At 44.8% G+C, this 25,214-nt stretch overlaps 1 protein-coding gene across 9 annotated transcripts in view; it reads right to left on the minus strand.

Annotated features, from left to right (window-relative positions):
• The window catches only part of tanc2b (tetratricopeptide repeat, ankyrin repeat and coiled-coil containing 2b), a 180,379-nt gene that overhangs the window by 110,770 nt on the left and 44,395 nt on the right, over positions 1 to 25,214 (minus strand). For 7 of the 9 annotated variants that reach the window (XM_086139432.1, XM_086139436.1, XM_086139437.1 and 4 more), the window contains one exon: positions 24,147 to 24,253. In XM_086139432.1, coding sequence (XP_085995558.1) covers positions 24,147 to 24,213 — 67 coding nt within the window. In that variant the 5' untranslated portion in view covers positions 24,214 to 24,253. Of the gene's footprint in view, positions 1 to 9,655; positions 9,837 to 24,146; positions 24,254 to 25,214 lie in introns of those variants that run through there. The other 2 variants (XM_086139438.1, XM_086139441.1) reach the window with 2 other exon arrangements.

Genomic DNA, 25,214 nt, shown 5'->3' on the forward strand with positions numbered 1-25,214 from the left:
TCGCGACCGGCGGAAGCTTCGAGTCTTCGCGCTTTTCGTGTGCGCTCGATCAAAACGTTTGACATCATGACCGTCGACGTCCGATTAGCATCGAGTTCAGACAGCGTTTAACGCTCGGGTGGACGGAAGCGGAAAACATCCGCCTTGAGTCAGACTTTTCTTTGTCATCGTGGCTGAATGTTTGACCTTCGCCAGGAAAAAAAAAAGCTTTTATGACACAAAATTCAATATAGAGTTTTAGCTGTGAGCTAAAAAAAACAGCTGAATTTTTGTTTTAGCCCTATTTCTGGATCTAAACCAGGTAGCGGCTTATATTTTGACCGGCACGCAATAAGAAAAGGCTTGTGTTTGTATTCCCGGCTGGACGTCAGCATTGTCCAGAAGTTGCTATTTGGTAGCAGCAAGCTGTCACGCCGCCGACCGGGGATCTAATGCTAGCCATTCTGACACGAGCTTATCTGGGTATCTGAGTTTTCAACAAACCCAAACCCAATGGCGTCCAAACTTAAACAGCCGTGCAGCACGAAACTACCATCTCTTTGGATTTCGATGTTTCGTCGGCCCATCGGCCGGACTTTCATTTCCAACGGGAACACCTTTCCTTTCTGACCTTCAATTACCAAACATCTTTTCGCCGTTGAACTGACATTGAACTGAAGGCCCGTTGCCGCCGTCAAAACAACACCATCATTTGTCGAAGGCGGTTCTTTCGACGCCTCCAGCCTTCGGGGAGGAGATCCCGGAGCCTCTACTTTTTGCACTACTGCTACTTTGCACTGTCACAGAGAAAACCATCACGCTGATATTGCGCCATATACCGTTATGGTACTACTTACTCACCTTGGCACTAATCTGTAAAGTTTACTGCAAACTGTGAATTAAAGGAATCAGCAAACTTTGCACTACTGCTTCTTTGCACTGACAAAGTGCAAAGTACCATTATGGTACTACATACTGACCTTTACACTAAACTGTAAACACAAGAAAAACAACCCCCGCTGCTACATTCTCATACGTCAAATATCATTTTGTACGTATATGCACTTTATACTTGATCCCTCATAGTTTAATGTTTATCATAAAGTGCACTTTACAGTTCATTTGCACTTCATTGTTACTATTATCTTGTTAATTTCATGTCACCGAGAAACATCTTGCGGAGAAATGAACAATAAAGCTGATTTTAAACTTGAAACTTAACCCTAATATTATGTTAAGGGTCAATTTGACCCATTGGGTCAATGGGTGAAATGGGTCAAATAAGACCCTTAACATAATATTAGGGTTAAAAAAAAAAAAAAAAAGAAAAAGTTAGCGGCTCGTTGTCACGTTTGGCCGGATATCGCGATATCTTCCGCATCCGTCGAGCCGGGGCGCCGACCCTCGGGCCGTAACCGTGGCGCCCGGACCTTTTCCAACAAGCGGCGGTTTATCCCCGCCCGGCGAGGTATATCTGGAGGACACGGAGCGGCACGGTGGCGGCGGCGGGCCAGAGGGGTGACGCATGTGTGAGTGGCTGAGTGCGTCAGGATCTGGCTGACGACGCGGGGCGGCTCAGCGGCGTCCTGGATGCACGGAGGTGTTATGATGGAGGAAGTAGGGTGGAATAGAGAGAAAAAAAAGCCAGAGAGGAAACCGACGTGCCCTGACTCCTACACCGCCGGGGAAAAGTGTGTCACGGCGCCGAGTGGGTGGGCTTCATTTAAAAAAAATATATATTATGAATAAAAAGACGAGCGTAATTGGGGGGGGGGGGAGATAAAAAAAAAAAAGAAGAAGAGAGGAAGCGTCGAGCATTTTGATCCGAGTCTCACACACCAGCAGGCTTACATCACAGAGGAGGGACGTGAAAAAACATGCGGCAAAAATAACCAAACATAAATGGAAGTGTTTCCTTCGGTGGACTTGGCGGAGAGCGAGAGAGAGCGAGGGGGGGGGGAGATGATGAGCAGGGAAATAAAAAGCTGATACGGCTCCTGGTCCGCCTCCAGGTTCCAAATGAAGACCGATGCTCTTTTATCCGGATGAGAAAATGAACTGGCTGAAAAGCGGACGCCTTGTTTGTCTTATTAAACGTCCCTTTACAAAGCGTGGGTTGATGTGTGTGTGGTTTCCACCTTTTGCGTGTGAAAAAAGCTGGAGCCAGGACGGATAATTCCGGCGTTGACCCTGATTGACCGGGCGAACGAAGACGCCGCCGAGCGGTGGCGGCGCGTCGAGCATCGAAAGCAGATGCGAGGAGAGCGCGGAGGAGGAGGTGGCTCGTCGCGCCGAGACGACAGCTGGAGCTCAAATCCGGGGAAACAACTTCGGGACACTCGGCAGTTTTACATTCGGAGCTGCAAAGTGGGACTCGGGACACATTTTCAGCGGGTTAAAATGAGAAATGGCACTTGTCGTCTGAACTGAACCTAAACTGATAAGACCCTGACGCTATAGTTTCTGTGTTGTTTTCTGTCCGATGAAATAGGGAATATTCAGTTGTACTGTAAATTCAAAATAATCAAATTGTGTTTCTGTATCACGACTTTATTGGACTCCTTTTCTGTCTAAATCCAAATATTATGTTGAATAAAAAATCCCGTTATCTGTACAAATTTTAGTTATATTTTACAATAATTTTCAATTTGCCATGAAAAAAAAAAAATATATATACATATATATATATTTTTTAATATATTATTATTATTATATTATATTATATATATATATTATATAATATATTATAATATATTATTATATTATATATTAATATATTATTTTTTTAATATATTAAAATATATTTTTAAATATATTTCTAAATATTTTTTTAGATATATATATATATATATATATATATTTTTTTTTTATAAAATGTACAAAAATATTTAAAAAAAAATTATTGTAAAGTGCACTTAACAGTTTATTTGCACTTTATTATTACTATTATCTTGGATTTTTTATTCAAGATAATATTTGGAGTTAGACAGAAATATATATATATATATATATATATATATATATATATATATATTTTTTTTTTTATTTATAAAATTTACAAAAATATTTAAAAAATACATATGTATATATATATATATATATATATATATATATATTTTTTTTTTTTAATATTTTTTTTATATTTTTTTATATTTTTATATTTTTATATATATATATATATTTTTTTTATATATATATATATATATTTTTTTAAATGGCAAATTGAAAATTGTAGTTGTAAAAATACAACTAAAATGTGTACAAATAACAGGATTTTTTTTTTCAAGATAATATTTGGATATATATATTTAAAAAAAAATTATCAAGAAATTGGCCAGTCAAAAGAAGATTTGAAAAAGTCATCCAAAACTCTGAAATTAAAACATTTTCTCTTCTTAAATTGAAAGTGCACGACTAAGTATTTAAATTCATCTCTTCATATTCATGCGAGGAAATGGAACGGGCTGCATTTCTCCTTCGGGCTGAAAACAATTTTGCCCACTGATAAAAATCCCTTTCGTAATACGTAAAATGATTTCAAGGGTGAAACTTGAATACTGGATGAAGAGTCAAAGGTCGGAGAAATAAGACCTGACCTCCAAGAAAACGGGGAGTCTTGGAAATCGAAGGGTGCCGGAGAAGGCGGCGGCGGCGGCGGCGGCGCAAACACTCGTCCGGGATGAGCAACGTTTATTTTCGGGAAAGTGATTCAGACGGAGAAGCTGCCAGTGCTCAGAGTCAATGACAAAGTTCAGCTCCGGGGTGCAAATTAGTACCCGCTGCCGCGATTGAGTCTGAATCGTGTCTCTCCGGTTCATAAAGCAGTTTATATTTACTTTCCAAGGACAAACCGCCGGATGAATCACTTAGCCGAGTGGCCATTTGTAAAGACGGATCTACCTTTGAACGGCGTAAAAAAAGAAAAAGAATCCACGTAACCGCCACTTCGAACAAACTTGATTACGACCAAAACGCGAGGCAAATGTCAAACACCAAACCCAAAAGAGATCGGTAAAAATCCATGAGCGTGAAAAAGCGAGGTTTGTTGAATAGGCAAACCTATTTTCCCCTAATTTTGACCGGAGGGCTTTTTCCGCAGCAGGCCGAGGTGGCCGTCGTAGCGGAAGACGCCCTCGCCGTTCGTCCCCGTCGACACGCCGGGAAGAGGGATTACACACAAATGATTCCTGAGCGTCATCTCCATGACGATGGAGATAGGCCTACAACTGCAAACAAGGGGGCCTGAATAATGAAATAGGCATTAAATATAAAAGAGAGTCGGGGATTGTCGGCGCTGCAGTGCCGAAGCAGACACCAACACCCAGGTTTACATGGTGAAGGGAAAGTAGGCTACCATATGTGGGGGGATGTCGTTTTTTATTAAAGTGACAGGATCCCCCCCCCCCACCCCTTTCGTAAGTATGCTGCGGATGGTGCTCAGAACATGCTGAGATGCATCTGTGTGTCCTGAAAAAACCCAGATCGACCAACCGTGGTTGGACATCGCTGGTCGGGAACTTGCGGAGATTGGGTCGATCCGGAAGTCTAGGATCGGTAGACCTTCGCAGACAAACTGCTGTCAAAAAGATGTGTTGTATCGTGAGGCATACAAGTCACCCCAAGTTGGTTCATACAAACGACGTTGGAAATCCAAAGCCAGGATTGGTTGCAGGGAAGCATTGTTTTCGCTAAAGACGGCGCTCTAGCTTAGCATTCACTTTAAATGATGCTTTTCAACCGTTAGCGGAGCGCTTGATTGTTTGGCATGAACATACCGGGGAGCGAGAACTCCTGGCGAACGGGCTCGAAAGGAACAGCAGGAAATCTTGGGTGTTTTTCACTTTCTGTGTATTCAAGGTAAACATTAAAAAAAAAAAAAAAAAAAAGAAAGAAAACTTAAGTCACTTCTTATGTGACTTGAAAACACGATGACAGAATTTGAATCGGGGTGTCCAAGTTCACTTGACCTCAAGCTGAAAATGAATCGGATATTCAGAGTGGAAGCTAAAATCGTAATTTGTAGAACCGAGCAACACCGACGTGTTTGAGTAGCACAATGCAGGAAACTGCTGCTCCGCTGCCACGGACAGCAGAATATCACATCCACTGATTCACGCACTGTTCATATTTTTAGCTATTAAAGGAAATTCCTTATCCGGTATCATTTTCCGAACACCTCCGATCATGATAAATGGCCGGTCAACCGATTCCTGAAATTGCAAGAGATTCGACTGGTCAATAAAGCGATAAAAATCAGACTCCCGGGCGTCGACGCTCTTGCCGTTCGCCTTTGCACCCTGTGTGCGCACGTGATTACGCGCGACAAAATCGTGAGCCACTGTCACGCCGCATTCATGCCGTCTCCATCCGGGGGCCTGATAAACCCCGTCCCTCTGGCGAGTGTCAGCCGCAATAGAGCGCAGGAAAGATGGCTGCTCCAGACAGGAGTGGAGGCGAGGGGAGGACAGCCAGACGAGCGCAGACAGTAGTTTAGAGTTCAGTGACGGCGTGGTTATGGGATAGAAGTCGCGGTCTTCAGACCGATGGCGCCGCGTAACGTTTTGCGCTCGTGTTTCTTTTCGCCGCGAAAGGAACACAATATGCCTCTGCTCGCAAAGGGCACTTCCTGCTATTCAAAGGCATGGCAGCAATTATGAACCCATCCACATCAAGGGGCACAATGAAAGCCCGGTTTCCTCAACTGGCAAAAACAACAGGATGCCGCTGTGGAACAGCGGCCAGATAAGTCCTGCGATGGCATTGAAAAGCTGAAACGGGCCTCCTTCCGTATTTGTCACGGTCCGGTGCGCCGTCTGTGGCGCATTTTAGACGTACCAGTGCGTCGAAAGAAACGGCGTTTTGTGCTAAAACTAGAAAAAGGCGGAACATGATGACGGGGAGAAACAGGAATTTTGGATGATTGGGACGTTGGAAAGGGGGGGAGAAAGTTGTTAGCAAAGTTAGTGAGGGATGACCAAATACTGAGCGTAATTGGATGATGAATGGAGGCACTGAGCATGACGACAATAAAAAGGAAGATGAGTGGATGTAAGGCAGAGAAAAGAGAAGGCGTTGAAAGAGAGGATGAACAATGGAGCTGCTCGATGTATCGATCTATATTCTGTTTATTTATATTTATGTAAACAAAACATGAAGTTTTACTATCGACATCAAGGCGAGGCCCGTTGTCTGTTAAAGAATCTTTTTTTTTTTTTTTGTGAATTCAGTTTGTTTCCATCCGTTTACCAAGATGTTTCTCATTGCTTTCCAGAGTCAATAATTGCTTTCGATAAGAGTAAAATGAGTCTCCTTAAGGAAATAAAATAAAATAAAATGACATTAGTACACTTTTTTTTTTTTTTTTTTAAAGGGGGATGAAACTACCTTTAATCAAGAACCCAAACAAGCAATGCGACATTGCACATACACTGTTATGTTGATTTCACAATAAGCACTGCATCACGGGGAAGGATGGATGGATGGATGGATGGATGGATGGATGGATGGATGCACGAATGGATGGATGGACGGACGGATGGATGGACGGATGGATAGATGGATGGATGGATGGATGGATGGACGGATGGATGGATGGACGGATGCATGTATAGATGCATGGATGGATGGATGGACGGACGGATCCCCTAGGGATTGTATATGTATTCAGACCAAATCAATGATGTGACAGTCCACTTTTTCGGCATCTTTTCTTGAATAAAAGAAAATTACAGTAAACTACGAAAATGCGCGCGCGGCAAACCCGACCGCAGCCCGTATCTCTGCCCTGATCTTCCACGCCTTATCAGATACCATATTCATGCATTTAGTATTTAAAAAAAATATTTCCATTTCAAAAAGAGAAAAAAAAATGGTTCCTCTAAAAAAAAAAAAAATTGTAATTTTTTTTTTTCCCCCCCCACTTCACCCTCGGGGCCTTGGGGAACGGGATGAAGGGGATAAAGGAGAGGAGGGGAATTATTTTAATGGGAGAACCTCAAAGCTGGATCAGTCGGATCATCAGTTTATGTATATAAATGGAGACACTGGGACTTGAGAAAGGAGGGAGGATGGAGGGAGGGAGAGAGAGAATGGAGTGGTGGAGACTCATTAGCCTACGCAGGGCCGGTACATTAAGCCTTCCCTGCTCCACCGTTTTATCTCCCTCTCCTCATTCTCCTTTTGTTCTCCAGAAATATCTGAGTGGGTGGGAGAGAGAGTGGATGAGTGTGCGGGGAAGAAGGAGAGAGTTACCGTCAGCCGAGTGATGACAAAGTGAGGGGGAAGAGAAAAGACACAAGAGTGACAAAGAGGCAGATGTCTAGCGAGCGGGCCGAGCTCGGAGGAAATCTTTTTTTTTTTTTTTTTTCTAATGTAACTACAGGGCTGGATGGGTTATTTTCCACACCTGGAGGGGAGCTAACGGTATCCGGACCGTAAATGAACGGCAAAGATGGTTAAAAGAAAAAAAAAAACAACAACAACAAACAAACAATTGCGTCGTCGCTTCACGGAGGCCATGAACAGCCTTGTTGGGAATAATAAGATAAACTTTATTGATCACCATAGGGGAAATTCCTTATGTCGCTGTAGCGTGACAGTTAATAATGTCAAAAAATAAAAAAGTGAAATAAATTTGAATATAATTGGAGAGACCGAAAAGATAGCACGACAGCCATGAATAAATAGACAGCAACAACAACATCATCAGGGATAGTGGAATAAGGGAATGATTAAATCTTAATGAAAACGCAAAGGCTTTATAAGCTCTTCCACGAGTTCACGGAGGCTGTGAATGTATTAAACCGGGCCTTTGTTAAAACAATGTCATCTTGCAACACTATTGACATCTACGGAAAGACGTGCACCCAAAAGGCTCTGTCAAAGACAAGTCGAAAAAACAAACACGCAAAGGTTTATCGACGACCGCAAGCCCAAGCCGGGAATTAAATATTATGTAAACCTCCATTAGTGTTTACAGACCAACTGCCCGGCGCACCTTTGACAAAATAAACTTGTTTCTCCGCGCAATGAAGGATTATTACCGTTCATTAAACGCGCGCTCGGGACTTCTGTCTGAAGACCGAGGAGGGCGCGTCTCAGAGAAGTCTCCGAATTTTTCCGAAGAAACCTCGGTCCGAAAAAAAAAAGAAATAAATCAAAACAAAGAACAGGAATAAAAGCGTGATAAAAAGAAGAAGAGGCGGGATTTCCGATGTGATAATAAGCCGGTGTTGAGATGTAACTGCTGAAGCGGACGTTTGTTCGATTTTATCTTCCATGAGTGATGGACTGTCCTTAAGACCCGCCCACATTGGAAGGACGGGGACGATACATTGATCGGCGTACACGTCCCCTGACGGCGATAAATCAAAAGCCCGCATTAACTGAGGGCACGGCGGCCTGCTAGCGTGTAGCTCGCATTGAATTAAAGCAAGAGTCTAAACTAATTCAAGCAACATGCTAACACATGACTGACGATGAAGCCTAGCGTCTCAGCTAAATATACCAGCATGCTAACATACAGTTAAAAGGCACCAAGAGCAAAGCATCTGTACATGCTAACAAGCAACATGCTAGCAAGTTGGCTAATTCAGCTAAAAAAAAACAGTTATCATAATTATTATTCATAACAATAATACTAATGACGACGACAACGATGATCATAATAAAATAATCTTAGATTATCAGCAGTGGTGTTAATTTCAGGAGAAAAAAAAAATCAAACTTCTTTATCTTTTCTAAAATGTTTTGAGCCTTTTGACCTACATCATGAGTTGACTGTTATATTACTATGCCAAATTTCTTGAAATGAAATTAGACGAAAAAGGTCACTTGTTAAAGATCAAAAAAAGAAAATGACTCATGTTTGAATCAGTTAAAAATATGAGTGTACCAAAGCCTTTAGTGCCACCTCTCACTTGTGGATTATCTCCCATTTAGGTTGAATTAGTTTCTTGTTGAGCTTCTAAAAGAAAGAGGTGAGGCAAGCGGAAACACTACACTTCCCAGACTTTTATTTTTTATTTTTTTCAGGGATGGGCAGCAAGTAAGGTTGATGGAACGGAGGACAGGCAGATGGCGACGGCAGGAATACTTGGATAATAAACTTTGTGGATAAAAAGACAGGTATAACACGAGGAACAAGGCACACCGCCTCACTGTACATCTTTTCTCCCACCCCAAAACAATTGTCCAACAGCCATCTGTCAGACAGCGTATCTCAATCTAGATTCATGTTACTATCCACAGCCATACACACACGTGCGCGCACGCAGACACACTCGGCCGGTCCGCGATTAAGGTGTGGCAGGACGCTGACGAGACGGCGATTGCTGCAAAGCGGTTTTGCAAAAGCCCGCCCCGCGGGTCAAGGTGACGCAGAGCGAAGGTCGGCGAGCGGAGGGAGGAGGCGGGAGGCGAGTCAACACGTTGCCGGTCGAAGCCGCATCCGCGTCTCTTAAATCACACGCTTGAACCCGTCACCTCTGGAAATGATCACGCCCACGCCGGCTGGACGGACGCTCGTTTGAAAGTAAAAGCCGCTCCGACTTGCACGGCGACGTGACCGTCGATCGACAGCCGAAACCCGGTGACCAGAAGCCGTCGTTCCCGACAGTCGGAGTTCATCTCCAGCCACTCATCCACGCATCCATCCTTCCAGATTCATCCGGCTCACCTTCGTCAGCCGAGCCCCCGGTGCGCCCGAGCAAGAAAAATCCTGCACCATGGTGAGGCAGATCCTAAACAAAGGAGGGGACGGTCGGAAAAAAAAAAATAAATGCGGGAAAAAAAAAAAAAAATCACACAGACTGGAGACAAAAGATAGAGGGAGGGAATTAAAGGGAAAAGAGGGAGCGTGAGAGGAGAGGAAAAGAATTGCCCAGACAGGCAGAGAGCTCTCCACAATGTGAGCAGCGAGGGAGGGCGAGCGCCAGGTGTCAGTACGCATACACTCACTGTGCTGCGCATGAACACACACACACACACACACACACACTCCCTCTCTCTCTTCTCTCCACCTCCGCCTCGCGCTCTCCGACAGCAATAACTGTTCTTCATCCCTGGCTCTCTCCTTCCTCGCTCGACCGGGGCAGAATTCCTCGGCTCTCTCCGAGCGCCCCGGACGATTCTTCACGTTTCCACACACCGACGATCGTCCCGATTTAGACTCGCCGCTAAAAATCGACGCGGGAAGACGAGAAGAACTTTATTAGTCGTGCGGGGAATTCTGGCGATGACAACCGATAAGACCTCGGAGACGCCGACGCCGTTATCGATCCCGCGTCATTTCGTGTTCGGATGGAAAAAAAACTGTACATTTGTACGGCTTTGCTATTTCATTACGGTTTTCCCCGCTCTCGGCCTCGGCGGTGCGCTTCTGCTTGCTAATGGCGCTTCAAAAGTGTAAAAAAAAAAAAAAAATACACGCTATGGAAGTTGACGGGATCTTCAAAGCGTGGCTTTTACTGCAATATCTCCAGCAGGATCCCCTCTCGCTGCGAGCGCTTGTTCTGCAAGCGCGAGAGAGATCGTAATTAATGGACTCACAGGGATTCCTTCGGATTGGACGCTTTGTAACCACATCACAACCAGAACCGGTTTAAAATTCTTATTTAAAGTCATAACACGCGCCGTACGAGAGCCCGAGCCATCTGTCGGCGGGCCGATTTCAACGGCTGACGTTTACTTTTAAACAGATTTATCAGCACCTCAATGAAAGTTGGCGGATGAGGAAACTCGACGTGCCGAAATGTATGTGAAAATGGGTATTTCCACTTTTTTCGCGCACTCATTGCTGACCGTCGCAAAACAGTGGGGGACAAATGCGGAATGGACTCGATGCGTTACTTTTCAATTTCCCTCAATAAGCAAATGTTTAATTTGCACAATCATTGCTGACCGCGGCACAACAGCCATCCGCAGCTCTTTCTGCGTCGCTTACATTTGTATTTTAACCTTCACACGCTGCCTTTTTAAATCGCTTTCATTGTGCATTACAATGCGTTTGCTCGACACTTGGATGATAACGCTTGGCGTTCGTCGCCGCCGCCGGCGAAGAGAGCATTTGATTGCACGGGGAAGCACGTTCGCTTACTGTGCACGGGACGATAAGCACTTTGGATAGTGACTCACTGGGACGCCCATCTGGACTGCAACAGTGCTCATCCATTAACATTTGGTTGATGGATCTGTATCATCTGTATCGGTCGCACTTCCTTCCAAAAATACATCACAAACAAATCCTTCCGACAAGTAAGACGCAGTGGTGGGCCGTCAGGGCCTGCAAGGCCTTCTCTGCTGGCCTAAAAAAATATCTGAATCACAAACAGTAATTAACCTTTGTCCATGAATACTTATTAAGTAATTCCAAATGGTCTGTTCACATAGCTTTTCTCCTAGTTGTGCCGCTTCCAGACATGCATTTTCACCGATGCACCTCTCCTTATACTGCATTAGATGTTTTTTTTATAGCCATATACTAATTATTGGAGGGTGGATCGATTCGTAGCCCTACTGAAGGCCTAGGTGTAAAATGCACTGCCCGCCACTGGTAAGACGGCATCATACCAGTGATGAAATACAAATAAAAAGCTCTGTGCCGTGCACAGAAACACTTGGAACACGGGCACATTTCGATCTGAATTGCATAGTCTTCTTTTTAACTTTATAACACAACAACGTTGAGCGAGGGAGAATGGAAGGGATGAAAGGGAACGGTATATATATGAACATCCTCCTGAGTCTACATTTAATAAATCGTGTCTCAAATTGCCTCTTTATTCTATTTCAGTCGTAGAGATGAAACGGTAGAAAGTCTACACGCCCCGCTGTACGGTTGAGGGCTCCATCGATATAGGAGACAAGTAGGGAAATCTTATATATCTCGGAGAAGCGATACACCCGGGCTCTCAAGGCTCATCGGGGAGCAACAGCCGAAACAGGCCTCTGTAAGGATTCGTGAAATTGCCTCGCGTGCTGGGAAGCAGATAGCCGGCTTTGGGGTAACCGTATAGCCCGTGGAGGGTTGAAGAGATGCTGACATGCACGCCTCCAAAGCCTCCACTACACGTCAAGGGTATAAGCTGCCCTGTTACTCCAACGGAGGAGGAGGAGGTCCCTTCGGACCTTCCTGTACAACAGAGAGGGAACGATAATATTGTCCTTCACACCCTGCCGCAGCTTTGTCGGCCCACAGCCGAAACACGGCTCGGAAACTGTATCTATGAAGAGGTTTCAGCGCATCGCGGTATAACTTATTTTTTTCCTTCCGAGGAGATTGTTTTTCGACAGCGCGAAGTCCTGGAACGTTACCACAAGCTACCGAATGGAAAAGAATGATACAGAAAACGGACATGCCGCTTTCCTACTGGATCCACATTGATTTGGGAAGGATATCAGATGTGCGGACGGCCTACAAAGTCTAGGAGTCATAAGGGCTTCATTTTTCTGCCTTGAAACAGAAAAAGATGTGCAACAAACCCGGAATTTGAAATGCACTTGCTCATGTTGAGCCAGCCCACAAACTCTGCGTATCTGGGGATTGACAAGGAGGACTTGTATGCTTTGGGTACTTGTCATAGTAAAACTTTGAGAATTTTTTTTCAGAAAACGTCTTTTTTTTTTTTTTTTAAATAAAGGAAATCTGTATTTTAAGACTGCATGTTCCCTCATATGGTCCCTTCCCTGGGAGAACTGGAGGGGACTGCACCGCTGCAAATGAAAACAGATTCGGGGGGCTATTATCCATGTCTAAGATAAGAGGGGGATTATCCTCACTAGGCAAAAATACAGCGGGTAAATATGTATTTTCCCAACCCGGTCTGGTTCTCTTAGCTGACAATCAGCTGAATACTCCTGATGTCCAACACCGATGTACCACATACCGAAGTCTGCGTATGACTCGGCACAATTGCATTTCCATAAACTCAGAAACAACACAGTTAAAGGCTCTTCCAGAGGGGAAACAGGCCCTTCTTATGCAAACCATTTGCTCAGTCATTGGAAATTACGTATAAAAGAACCGACGGCTCACCGGTCCATGTTGACAGCAAGACAGAGTAATACGGTTGACAGCCGCACGACATCTAGGCTTTACTTGAGTGACTGCGACATGATTACATCTGCATCCTCCTGCGGCGTACATTAAGTTTACACCAAAGCAGGTGTGGATAATGACGCCCACCCCGGCGCACAAAAGAGAAATCTAGGTCGCGGCAACATCAAATGCTAAAACTGTCATCAGCCGTTTTGACGAAGTCGCGCGAGGTAAAATCCGACTGGATATCGGACGCACGTGACTCCAGGAAACGTGCCGTACGCCGGCTCGCCATCAGAAGCCACAGTCGAGGCTCCGGCCGGTTCTTCAGCCGGCACAGAAGAGATTAAGCTCGCAAACACCGAGGAAACGCAAAGGAGGAGAAAGCCACGGAGGGATGACAGGAAGGTGGAAAAAGACAGCATGAGCACCGGTGAGAGTTCCTACTATTGACGTTGTGATCAGAGAAAGGAGGAGAGGTTAGAAGAACACGTCTCTTACCCACGCATCCTGCTGCCCACTCCCTACTGTTAAAACCGGAATGTACCCTTTCCTTTTACAAAGGAGCTGCATGAGGGAGACGCGGACACAGAATCTTGCGCCGGCCTCCATTTAAATGTCACACAGCGAGCGCTTTTTCGCAGAACGCTACGAGAACGACCTCCGAGGCCTGCTGCGGAGCGTCCTAACGCTCGGAACGAAGCTTTCAAATGAACGGCATCAATTCCCCGCGATTCAGGGGACGATTCCAATATCTATCGGACTTGTGGCCCACTTTCTCATCTTTTTTTTTTTTTAACTCTGTGGATTTGAAAGATAAGGGTTGGCTACAAACGGTTTATTACGAATGGCTCAATTGCCAAATATGTCTGGTCACAAATCTCGATACTTTATGAACTTAGCAAACGTGAGGACATGAACAAGGGCTACAAGAACTGACCCATGTATTATTGCTTCGGTCCAAAAGAGGTCATTAAAAGATGAAATGTGTCCCTACCCCAGCGTTATCTATAGCGTGTCCCTCGATTCTTGGTTTTTTTTTTGGGCTTCTTCCGAAGAATACCGCCTTGTTGTAGTATATCTTTCCCTTCCCGGCAGTGCAGTTAGTTCTCATATCAGAGCAAAGATTTTTAATTCTCTCGCATGATATTTTGTCACCGTCATTTCCGAAAAGGAACAAATGGGAGAAACGTTACCCCCTTTTTCTGCTAATGCCAACCTACGCTTTGTAGCTTCCCGCTCTGTGCTGCGCCGCAACCGACACGGATCTTTGTAGTTCTCATTCAAATTCAAACTTGTACCTTTCAGCAACAACTCGACCCCGATGACAATTCAGAGGAAAACTCCGTTCTCCGTTATCTCTCTTTTGTGGAGACGATAATAGCCTTAATGTCATCAAACTCCGCATCGGTTTACTTTACGGCCGGGCCGCTCGCGTTTTTTATTCCCAATGCGACGTAAAGACGGGAGACGAAAAATGTTTCACGATCCGGCACGTGATAAACCAGCCACCTCAAGTGCATCGATATACGCGGTTATAAAAACCATAAGGGGAGGGGTCATGAAGTTGTTCTAATGGGGACGATACAAAAGGAATAATCTGCAGCTAAGTATCATTGCAAGCGGTGAGTAGCAGTTATTAGAGCAAAGAATCCACTTGACGGCTCTGTGTTTCTATTCAGCTGTCAGCAAGAACTTTGCGCTTTATTTAAAGCCTCAATTAAGGGCTCGCGTACTCGAAAAAAAACACTCTCGATATTATTGTTCATTAAGCGTTATGAGTTCAAATAGAGAAATGTGATTTGAAATATAAGCTGATGACTGTAATTTGAAGAATGATACCAGTCAGCCCCACGAGCTGGGACGTACTATATTAAAGTAAAAAGGGGCACGAATATCGAAAAAAAAAAAAAAAAAAAGGTCTGTCGTCATTTGGGGAATATATCTAACTAAGCCATCCCATCAGTGTGTTGAAGCACATAAATGACTGCGGACAAATATGATACTATAATTTGACATGCTGTAAAACGCTTCTGCCTGCCAGTGCAGTTCCATCCCTACATGAACAGACCTACCTGACACACTTGAAAGGAACGTCATAAAAGGCTTTTTCATTTTCCCTTCTGGTAAAATAGGAACTTATTTAGTTACGTATGATTACAGGGAATTACTCGAAGCAAAACATGGCGTTTTGTGTTTAGAAACTATCATTACAGCAGCGTTCCGAGGGTGGACGGAGGTCTTCGTCCGAAATGCGATGTCGGTAAAACCAATGAAGTTGCATCGGGCGGACGAATAATCAGCCGCTCCCTCAGGTTCTCATTCCAAATAGAGCGAAATTCGATTTATTAGAAATGAAACAGAGAAATGAATTGATCAGACGCTCCATCTTCGACTGATTCTTTAATCGGCGCAATCAGGAATGTTGTCGTGATGGACAAGAACGTGACAGCGACCTCGTAGTTGAATACGTGAGTAAAGATTAGAACCGAATCTGAAGAAAGTCCCTCAAGTTCTTGAGAAAATGCATGGATCTAGAAAAGTAGTGAATTCTGATCAGGGAAAACAAATCACTGCATCCGACAACTGAGCCCAATTTGAAAAGACACCCACAAGTCATACCTGAATTCAAAACATCGGAACAGTGTTTTCTAAAGCCGGCACTTTCACCTCTGACCGCCAAAACAATATAATAATAAAACATTTGTGCCTTCAGGCGTTAATTATCAGTTCATCTTTCATCCAGCGTGAACTCGACCAAGACTTGTATGCTCCGGACGTGTTCAAACCTATGTAAGTACCTATCACTCAATTCTTTCGAATTACTCCTGACAAAGTCATTTATGAAGCTTTGGCTCTATAAATACTAGTTGGCAACCTGAGGTAGTAGGACACCTGAGGCCTCAAAGAACATTTTTAAAACACTCCCAACACAAGAGCAGCGAGGGGTTAAATTCTTTTCCTGTGATAAGAGTAAAATACGAGACTCACACTTAGACAAGTACTCGTATCCAAAACCACAAAGTGCAAGGCATCATACGCAGATGATGATTTTTTTTTGCCTTAAAAGCTCAAAGAACGATCGGAGCGAGTGATGTATTTCTCCGCGGAGCGCACACACACACACACACACACACACGACCCGTCGTATAGACTCTGAACATTCAGAGCCTTGTGGGGTGTGTCAGTGCTGACGCTGATTACAAACAGGCCCCGCTGTGCTAACCGTGACCTCTGACAAGGATCATAACAGAGCTTTTCCTGCTCGCCGGTATCTCCGGCTTTGAGGACTCGAAGAATATCGTTCGGCCGAGGCGCACGGGCGACCGCGGCGATGTCGGCGTGCGCGTCGAGTGGCGCCGCTGAACCACAATGCCTCCCACGCTCCACATGGTATGGGAAAGGAGAGCACCCTTGCCGACACCGGCCCTCTTGACGGTCCGTCTGAATTGCCCTTGACCTCCGGTACACTTTTGTTTAGGTAAAGCTCTGTTGCCATGGTTACCAAATGCCCGCGGATGAAGTTGGCGACCGGAGAGACGAAGCGGCCGGCCAAATCTACACAGGTTTTCAAAATCGGAGTGAAAAAACAAAACGTACGTCTCCGAGGGGCAATCGGGGGGCACGTGGGGTAGCCGCATCAAAATTGTGAACATGTGAACATCAAGAGTCAGGTTTTAAAAAAGTAAATAAATAAAATTAAAATTCCGTGATGATACATGTAGAGGGATTTTTCCAGTTCTTTTTTTTTTTTTTTAATTTATTTATATTACTTATATTATTTATTTATCTATTTATTTATTTATTAATTAATGTTTTATTATTGTCACATTCACATGGGGGTTCAGCGTCTTGCTCAACAGCAGTTTGACCGAACCGGGAATGTCCGAGGACGACGGCGAGGATAAGACTGAGGACGCCATAAGCAAGGGAGGCGTGGGATGTTCATGCCCTCCCCTCTTGGGGAAAAGGATCGGAAACAGCGTCAGTCTGTTGCGGTCGCTCCTGGTCAATGTCTCCCATTTTCAACGTAGTATCCCGATTCTGAACCGGCGTCTGCGCATGAACGTAAATCGAACCGTATCGTTTTGCGTATTGATTTAGCCGTTGAGCCATAAGCAAGTACTTAGATGAAGAGGAACTTGCATCATCGACATCCGAGACAACAGCGGAGCGTCCGTCATTCTCCGCCGAGCCCTTCCTACGTCAACATTATTTTACTTTTCAAAGGGACGCCGTCTCGCCTTCTGTATCCAGATCATTCAGACGCTTTCTGAAAACAACCCCGTCCTCCAATGGCATCTCTGCTCACAAGGCATGTCCGGTATTGAGCATCCCCTTCCGGACCATCTGGCATATCAGCGATAGCGATGTCTCTGGGAATAACTGAAAGCTCTGCAAAGGCTTTGCGGCGAATTGGGGCAACATCTTAATAGGTCATTAATGTGAAGGAAATGCGATGCATAATGAAATGCCGAAGGTGGTTTTACGCTCTACTGAAATGTTGACTTTGAAAATCGTCCAGGTTTGTCTCACGTCAACCCTTGTCGGTATTCCTTTCTGAGGAAGACCGCATGTGGCGGCAATATTTCTCAGTTGGTTCCCCCCCCCCTCCCTTTTTTTTTTTTTTCTCCTTTTAATCCAAAACACATAAAATGTTACATTGGTTTTCTAGTTCAGTGTACATAAGAGGGCGCCTCTTAGTTGGAACGGTTTCCCGAAATAGCACCACTTCAGACGGAGCCTGGTGCGGCAGAGCTACCCAGACACCTCGGAAATAAATGTCAACAGCCGAAGAAAAAAAGTTAAATGACACATTGCGGTGAGGTTTGAGGAGGTTGGATACATCAAGCTGTTGTCCTTGGTTACAAAAGGTCAAGAACCTTCTTGGCAACTGCGAAACATATCGATTTGCGGATTCATTGTCCGCTTTGCCAGCGTCGGTCTGTTTACAAAGAATTCTAATGTTCACATTTGAAATGAATTAAGACAGACAGCGACTACTATTGTTCCGTGTCAGAAGAAAAGGAGCGGGGATTTATCTGTGTCGAACAACAATCACGGAGAAGCATATTCATCCGGGGGAACGGGAATCGCGGTCGCATATAAATCAAGAAACGATCTTCCGAACAATAACGACCAAAATAAAGTTAAAGGAAGAGGACGGAGGAAAAACAACAAAGGGTATTTCTTTCCACGCTTTCTCCACCTACGCTTTCTCGGGGCGACTGAAGGTCCACGTAACTTCCCCCGCGGCAGGAATTTAGTTCCTGCGGAACAAGACCCGGTCAGCTGAAGGCTCTCCATTCATTTTATCTCCCTCTCTTTCATTGTCCAGGACGGAAGGGGACATTCTGTGGAGCAGTAGGTGCCAATCTGTCGCTCGGTGGCTATCAGCCAGAATCAGCTCATGTTAAGCTGATGCCGCTCCTTCTGTAGTCTCTTACACATATCGAATAATATTATACCTGCTAGAAAGATTAGTTTCAATACAGTCGACGTAGCGGCGACTGTTCACCGGATATTCCGCAGCTTGCTTTGCATGTAGCAATATATATGTAAATTAGCAGCATCTACATTTACATTTTTTTTTCCCCACTGAGTTTGTTGAAATTCTAAAGAGCCGCCGCCTAACCGGCAGATGAAATCAGCTGTTTAAAAAAAAAAACAAAAAAACAAGAATAAACACGAATCCGCCGATCATCTAAATCTCGACGGAAATATCGATTTTTGATAGTCCGATCACTCGTCTTTTAAGCTTAATTGTCTTCGGAATTTTCTGTATCGACAAATATGAAACGTTGATTTGTCAGTATCCACGGTTACGGGCCGGGGTCTCTGGCAGGCGACGCATTTGGCTCTTTAGAGACCTAATATTCCACCATGTTCACCAACGAGTTTGTTGAAATTCTAAAGAGCCGCCGCCTAACCGGCAGATGAAATCAGCTGTTTAAAAAAAAACAAGAATAAACACGAATCTGCCGATCATCTAAATCTCGACGGAAATATCGATTTCGGGATTTGATAGTCCGATCAATTGTCTTTTGAGCTTTATTGTCTTTGGGATTTTCTGTATCGACGAGTAACCGTGAGGCCGTTCCACTTTAAATCAAAAATGACCGGCTCCTTGCGGGAGGGAGCGCAGAAGACTCCGAGTTTGACTAATTGGAAGCGGTGAAAACAAATATGAAACGTTAATTTGTCAGTATCCACGGTTACGGGCCTGGGTCTCTGGCAGGCGACGCATTTGGCTCTTTAGAGACCTAATATTCCACCATGTTCACCGGCTCTTCATTAACCCCCGCCGTGATTCGTTAAGCGGGAAAACGGTCGAGTCTGCCCTTCGACACGACGCCGAGCCGAAACGGACCGGTCGGTTCGACGGGGAAAAGAAGCTTTGCATCGACGACAGCTGTGTTTACCGTGACAGAAGCTGCTCTGATTGGCTTATGGTCGCGTTTGAACCGGCCGGCGTGTCGCTCCTCGCGCCTTAGAACTCCAAGCATGTTTGCTTATCAGATGAACTGTAATTAGATTCCTCCACCACTGTGCGAAATGAGCCGTCAATTAGGGAGCTGTGATTAGAGGGGGAGACATTTGATTTCTGTCAAGCACCTGCTTCTGCCCCGGTCTGATTGAAGGGAGGAACGCTTTATTTCTGCAAGGTGCGACGGAGACGGCGCTCGCCGAAGCCCCTCCCGCACCACGGGGGGGGTCGGGGGGCGTAATTAACCTCTCGCCGTCAACCTTGCGTTGCTCAAAGAGTTGAAAAATAAATGTGTCTAAAGGCTGCTGCGGGGTTGGAATAATTACTAAAAGAAGTCTTGTCTTTGAGAAGAAAATGAAGCAAAAAAATGGAAAAAAAAATATGCAAAAGGAAGAAAATTCACATACGAGTGAATAATTAGTAACAAAATGTGTTGCACACAAATACCAGGATCCCATGGATTTCCTCAAACTGCCACAAGTTCAGTATTGAGCAGGGATACTTCAGATGTTAAAAGTAAGCCTGATGGATAGCTAACAGCTAACTAACAAAATGGAAAAACAAACAGAGTGCCGCGGCTAATAGCGCTAACAACATCCTAGTCGGTCCGGTTGGAAGCAGAGAACGCCAATTGAAGCTAAGTATGTTAGCTTCTGAGTAGCCTGCTAACACACAGCAAACAAAGAGACAAAGTGTCTTAGCTCAACACAGTAACGTGCTACGCTAACACCGAGCGAACGTGAATCAAATCCTAGCTGTATTTCGTAGCAAACTGACACACGTCGAGTACAACAGCTGCCTCCAGTGGCGAACCCGACGGAAAGCAACCACGCTGGAGAACTCCGTTAGGATGCTAAGCTGCGGGCAGCGAGCTACGCAACTGTCACTGTGTGTCCACTGCTGCCAGCGGGCGACAGTAAATGTGCCTCCAATATGATTCAAGTCGGGGAAGTTGTACATTCAAGTTGTACATAATTCATCCGGACTTCATTCAAAACCGCAAACAGTTCCCGATAAAACCTGAAGGTTGCCGCTAAATACGAGCCCCTCGTATGAATCCTGCATTTCCGTCAGAGTCTTCTGCTACTCCTCGCCAACTGTGGGTCCATTTCAAAAGGTATGATTTCAGGCTCTTCGTCCTTATGAAAGCAGATCGAGGACGAGGCGGCTTCGGGAAAAAAAAAGTCGCGTGCAGTTCATTTACGATGACGCCTATTAATTGATTGGACGTGCCTGCCCGTTCTCTTGTTTATCTACCGCATACCTATCGCTTCATTACTCCCGGCAACATGAGCGGTACAAGAGCGGGTTGGCAGCGGCGTCGGACGAGAACGCCTTCTCCAATTTACCCGGGCCAATTTCACATCAGTCAAGTGAGTTGTATAACCATCCATCCAGCGAGTCTGAACATCGATAGCATAAGCACCGGCGGCTATTACTGTCTCGCACATAAATGAAACAGATAGCGCGCAGATTGAAAGTGTCGGAGGATGAAAGGGCATTCCGCTGGATTTGTAACATTATCTTTACCTGCTACGTCCTCCGCAGTCATAAAAAAAAAAAAAAACAAACGAAAAAAGAAAAACGCGTCATCGTCGAACGTATTTCTTCATTTAGTCCAAATTAAACTCGCGCTCCTGGTTGGACGGCGTGAGTCAACTGCATCCTGTCTGCTCAGCCGCCCGTCTTGGCGAGCGGTAATTAGTCTTGCAACAACCGCCCGTCCAGACGACTCAACCTTTCAACCCCGCTTCTCATTGCCCCATCATCCGATGCCGCAAACTGTAATTGCACTGTCAGGGCTGCAGTCTTTGTTTCAAGTCTAAACCCACTTAGCACCACCTGACCCCCCTCCCCTCCCCCCGCCTCCACCCACTGTCAAGACTAAGAAGAAACAGGCTGTCAAAGTTTACAAAAACAGAACCGTTAATTCCCCAAACACTCGCTTCCTTTTTTTTTTTCCTGATTCACAAGTCTGCCCCCATTCATATTTTAGCTTTTTAGATGAGCGTGGTTGGGGGGGAAAAAAAAGAAATCCTCAGGCTGGGTGTCATAAAGGAAGCTCACATATACACACTGCCGTCGGTCTGATCTATATCTAAACGCAAAAGAGTCATATCCGTTATCTAAACGCTGCTGCCATAATGGCTACGAGACGGGAAAGGGTGTTTTCAGCCTGGATGTTTGAGATTCTACATATTCACGTGGCTCGATTCCACTCCCTCGCATCGGCGTCTGATTAATTGGCCGGACCGCAAAGGTTGGGAATTAAACCGACTTGACTAATAACGCCGGTATCAAAGGACACGGAGGCACACGACGTACTGTTCCTGGAGATAACGCCCTATTCCCCACTTGTGTCGCGATAGAGATTTATACCATTCCGCATCAGCGAAATCACTCCGGCTTATCTGTGTTTATTCAATTTAAAAGTTGTCATTCATCAGCTTAGCAACTTGAGGCTCGCACAATGTCTCTGGAGCAGATCAAGGGACGGCGGGCTCATCTGCCGTTTGCAGATTACCCGATGGTGGAGTTTGAGCACTCCCGAAGTCGGGAACTTCCCCGTTACCGCGTCAAACAGCGCCGTCGCCTTATCGCGCCATCTCTTACTTTAAGCAATTTCATCAGCCGACACATATATAGTGGTGTGTGTGTGTGTGTGTGTGTGAGTTTTCCCCCCCGCAGCAAAAGTGGGATGTCGCCTTTTAGCACTCCCCATCTGTCGTTGGTCGATAAGTCAAGGATGCCGGAGCCCGTCCTTTAGATGTACTTAGAAAGCCGCTTTGAAAAAACTGTGAGGGTCTTCAATGAGCGTAACTCATGGGTTTAAAGGTGAGCCGCTTCGGCCCCGTGTCCCGAGGACTTCGGGAAAATTGAAGGACGCAGATGTTCGGCGGAGGAGGCAGATAGCGAAGAGAAGCCGCCCCGCCAGGTGACACCAACGGGCTTCCGGACATCGGAGGCGCTTCGGTCGTACGCTGCCGTTTGCTCTGCTCTCCGATTAAAAACGCAAGCGCGACGAGGCGCAGAGGTGTTCGCTTTGTCGCCAGCAACGTCCGATCACGGCAGCCGCAGCTGTGAGAATCTACCGGACCGGGGCCAGAGGTCGAGGCTTGAATCGCGTGACTTCGACTTCGGTCGCAAACAGATAATCGGGGCTCTGACTCCAACGGTACGCCGACATTTTTTAATAAATTGATCTTATTGATCGTAAAGAACTGATTTAGGACACAACGGTCTGTGACAGAGGACTCGTCTGAGACTTTCTTGTCTTGAAATTTGGTTCGAAATTTGAAATCCCTGGAGTCTCGGTCCAACCTCACCAAGGAGTGGACCCCTCTCCTGTCCATTGACGTCAACAAGACGACAGGAATCTTCCATTATTTCCTCACTTGGCATAAAAAAAACACCCATATTTGAAAGAAAAATTTGCATTTCTTGACATATATGGAGGAAATGTAAGAGCATGCAATTCAGTTATAACGAAAAGCACCCAAATCACTGAGGATGATCACAAATTGCAGTAATTTTACCTCCAGGGTATTTTGAGGGCTTTGGAGAAGCTTGGGACCGAGGGCCTCCGGAACGATGGTATCGTCCCCGGATTGCACAAATGTTCACGGTTTTTGATTTAGTGTTTTGTTTTTTTTTTCTCCAGGAGTACCACCTCCATCTCCGAAACACACTAATTTCCAGTTGAACTTTTAAGGTTGAATCTCGCTGCTCAGATGGATAGTATTGGTGAGTTTTATCATATGCCAGCCAAAAAAAAAAAAAAAAATCCAAACTACGTTGCACCGCTGGCGACTCGGGGTGCAAGACTGAGTATTCACCGAAACCATCATTAAACAGATGATTCAAATTTTAATTTTGTTAAAAGTAGTTTCTCAATGAACCGAGAGCAAAAAAAAGAACTACTTCCGTGGGGAATTTTCTTTTGTTTTTAACTCCCGTTAGGAACATTAACACTCTCCAAACAGGCCGGGGCCTCTTCGGGCAAGTGAACAAAATAACGGACACATAGCAGACGGCAGTCTGATGTGTCTCGATGACGAAAAAAGGTCCCGTGGTGATTTTAAAAAGGAAAATCCCAGAATAAAGTAGCAAAAGCGTTCTGGGTAAAAGCAGCGACCGCACCTGCGCCGTGTCACGTACTTAAGTTACAATTACGCCATTCTGAGACGCGCTCGCGAAAAAAGAAGGCGACTTCGGAGCCAGACGATTGCAGGTTCTGTTACACGCAGATTAGTAATAGCACAATGGCGGATGAGTTCAAACTTCCAGCGACCAGATGATGAAACGCAAACAACCAAAATAATGTTCGGTCGCGGTCGTAACCGTCCTATTACAGTAGAGCTAATCACACCCTGCAGCCAAAGAACAATGCGTACAACTTTTGCAACTTAAAAGTGGGTTTGAATCTATTTCAAGGAACTCGGCATACAAAAAAAAAAAAAAAAAAAATCAATGTTAAGGGGTTCTTTCATAGTCACAGATAACTCTTTGAGAACTGAAATACACTTTATCCTCTGAGCTGCGCATTTGGGCTTCCTAAAATACCCCCTTGCGCTGCAGGCGCCTCCTGCGCACTGACAGGCAGATGTGTCATTGTTTGCGGCGGGCGTCACGAGGAACACTCACCGCTGCTGCGACTCTTGCGATTGGCCTTCCCCCCCGTCAGCAGCATCTTCAAGCTGTTCCTAAACATGACTGCGGCAGATTCCACCGGACGGGACGACAGGAAAGATCTATCCGGGAGGGAAGGGAGAAAAGACGCGGGCGGTGTTAAGACGACCTTTGTGGGAATTTCTTCGAACGTATTGGACGCGTCGAAAAAAAAAAAAGATTACGAGGGATGAAATCAGAATGAATAAAAAAACTTGAGCTTGAAATAATAAGGTAATAATATTTTCACGCCTTCGTTTTATTCAGTGTTTACTAACATGATCACGACTTGTAACTCCATATTGCAGCTATTTGAGGGTACAGATGTCCGATATCGACAGTTCAAATGCATTTCTCTTTTATTAGATTGAAAAAAAAAAATGTTTTCTATGTATTACATCAAAGTGCAAGTACTCTCAAACTCACGTTGCGATAATTACACACTTATAAATCGTGGAAACTTAGCGATGTTTAGCACAAAGCAAACATAACAGCGGGGAAGTTGGAGTCAACGCTGGACAGACGGGAAACACTCGCTGAAAATTGAAAGTCTGGTTTGTGTCAAACTCCAGCACCAGACACGAAACACTTTGAATCAAAGATATAAATCTTGGACCTAATATTGACTTTGAAAAAAAAAAAAAAAAAAAAAAAGGAAAAAAATAAACTGATGCGTGAGGAAGTCTGTTTTATATTTGTTTGTTTGCAGTGTATGTTCCTAATAGTGGATCAGAACTATCAAATCAAAACCAGCGAAATCTCAAAACCCTTCGCGTGCTTGTCATTCATTGCGGGTTTAATCTTCAGACAAAAAAAAAAAAAATTCAAAGTGAATTTTATGTCGGGGAGAGAATTTTTTTTTTTTTTTTTTTTTTTTTTTTTTTAAACCATCCTGCTGGAGGGGTCGCTGCGATTCGACGAAACATAAGAAAAAAAAAAAATTTGCAAAGCAGATGGAAAAAAAAAGTCAGAAAAAAAATCCCCGACACGTTTATCAATAAAGCGGATTGAGAAACAACAGACATCGACCCGGAGAGCCTATAA

The sequence above is a fragment of the Fistularia commersonii genome, chromosome 32, assembly GCF_037954325.1.
Source record: "Fistularia commersonii isolate RoL2024-O1a breed Wild chromosome 32, RoL_Fcom_v1.0, whole genome shotgun sequence".
NCBI lineage: Eukaryota > Metazoa > Chordata > Actinopteri > Syngnathiformes > Fistulariidae > Fistularia > Fistularia commersonii.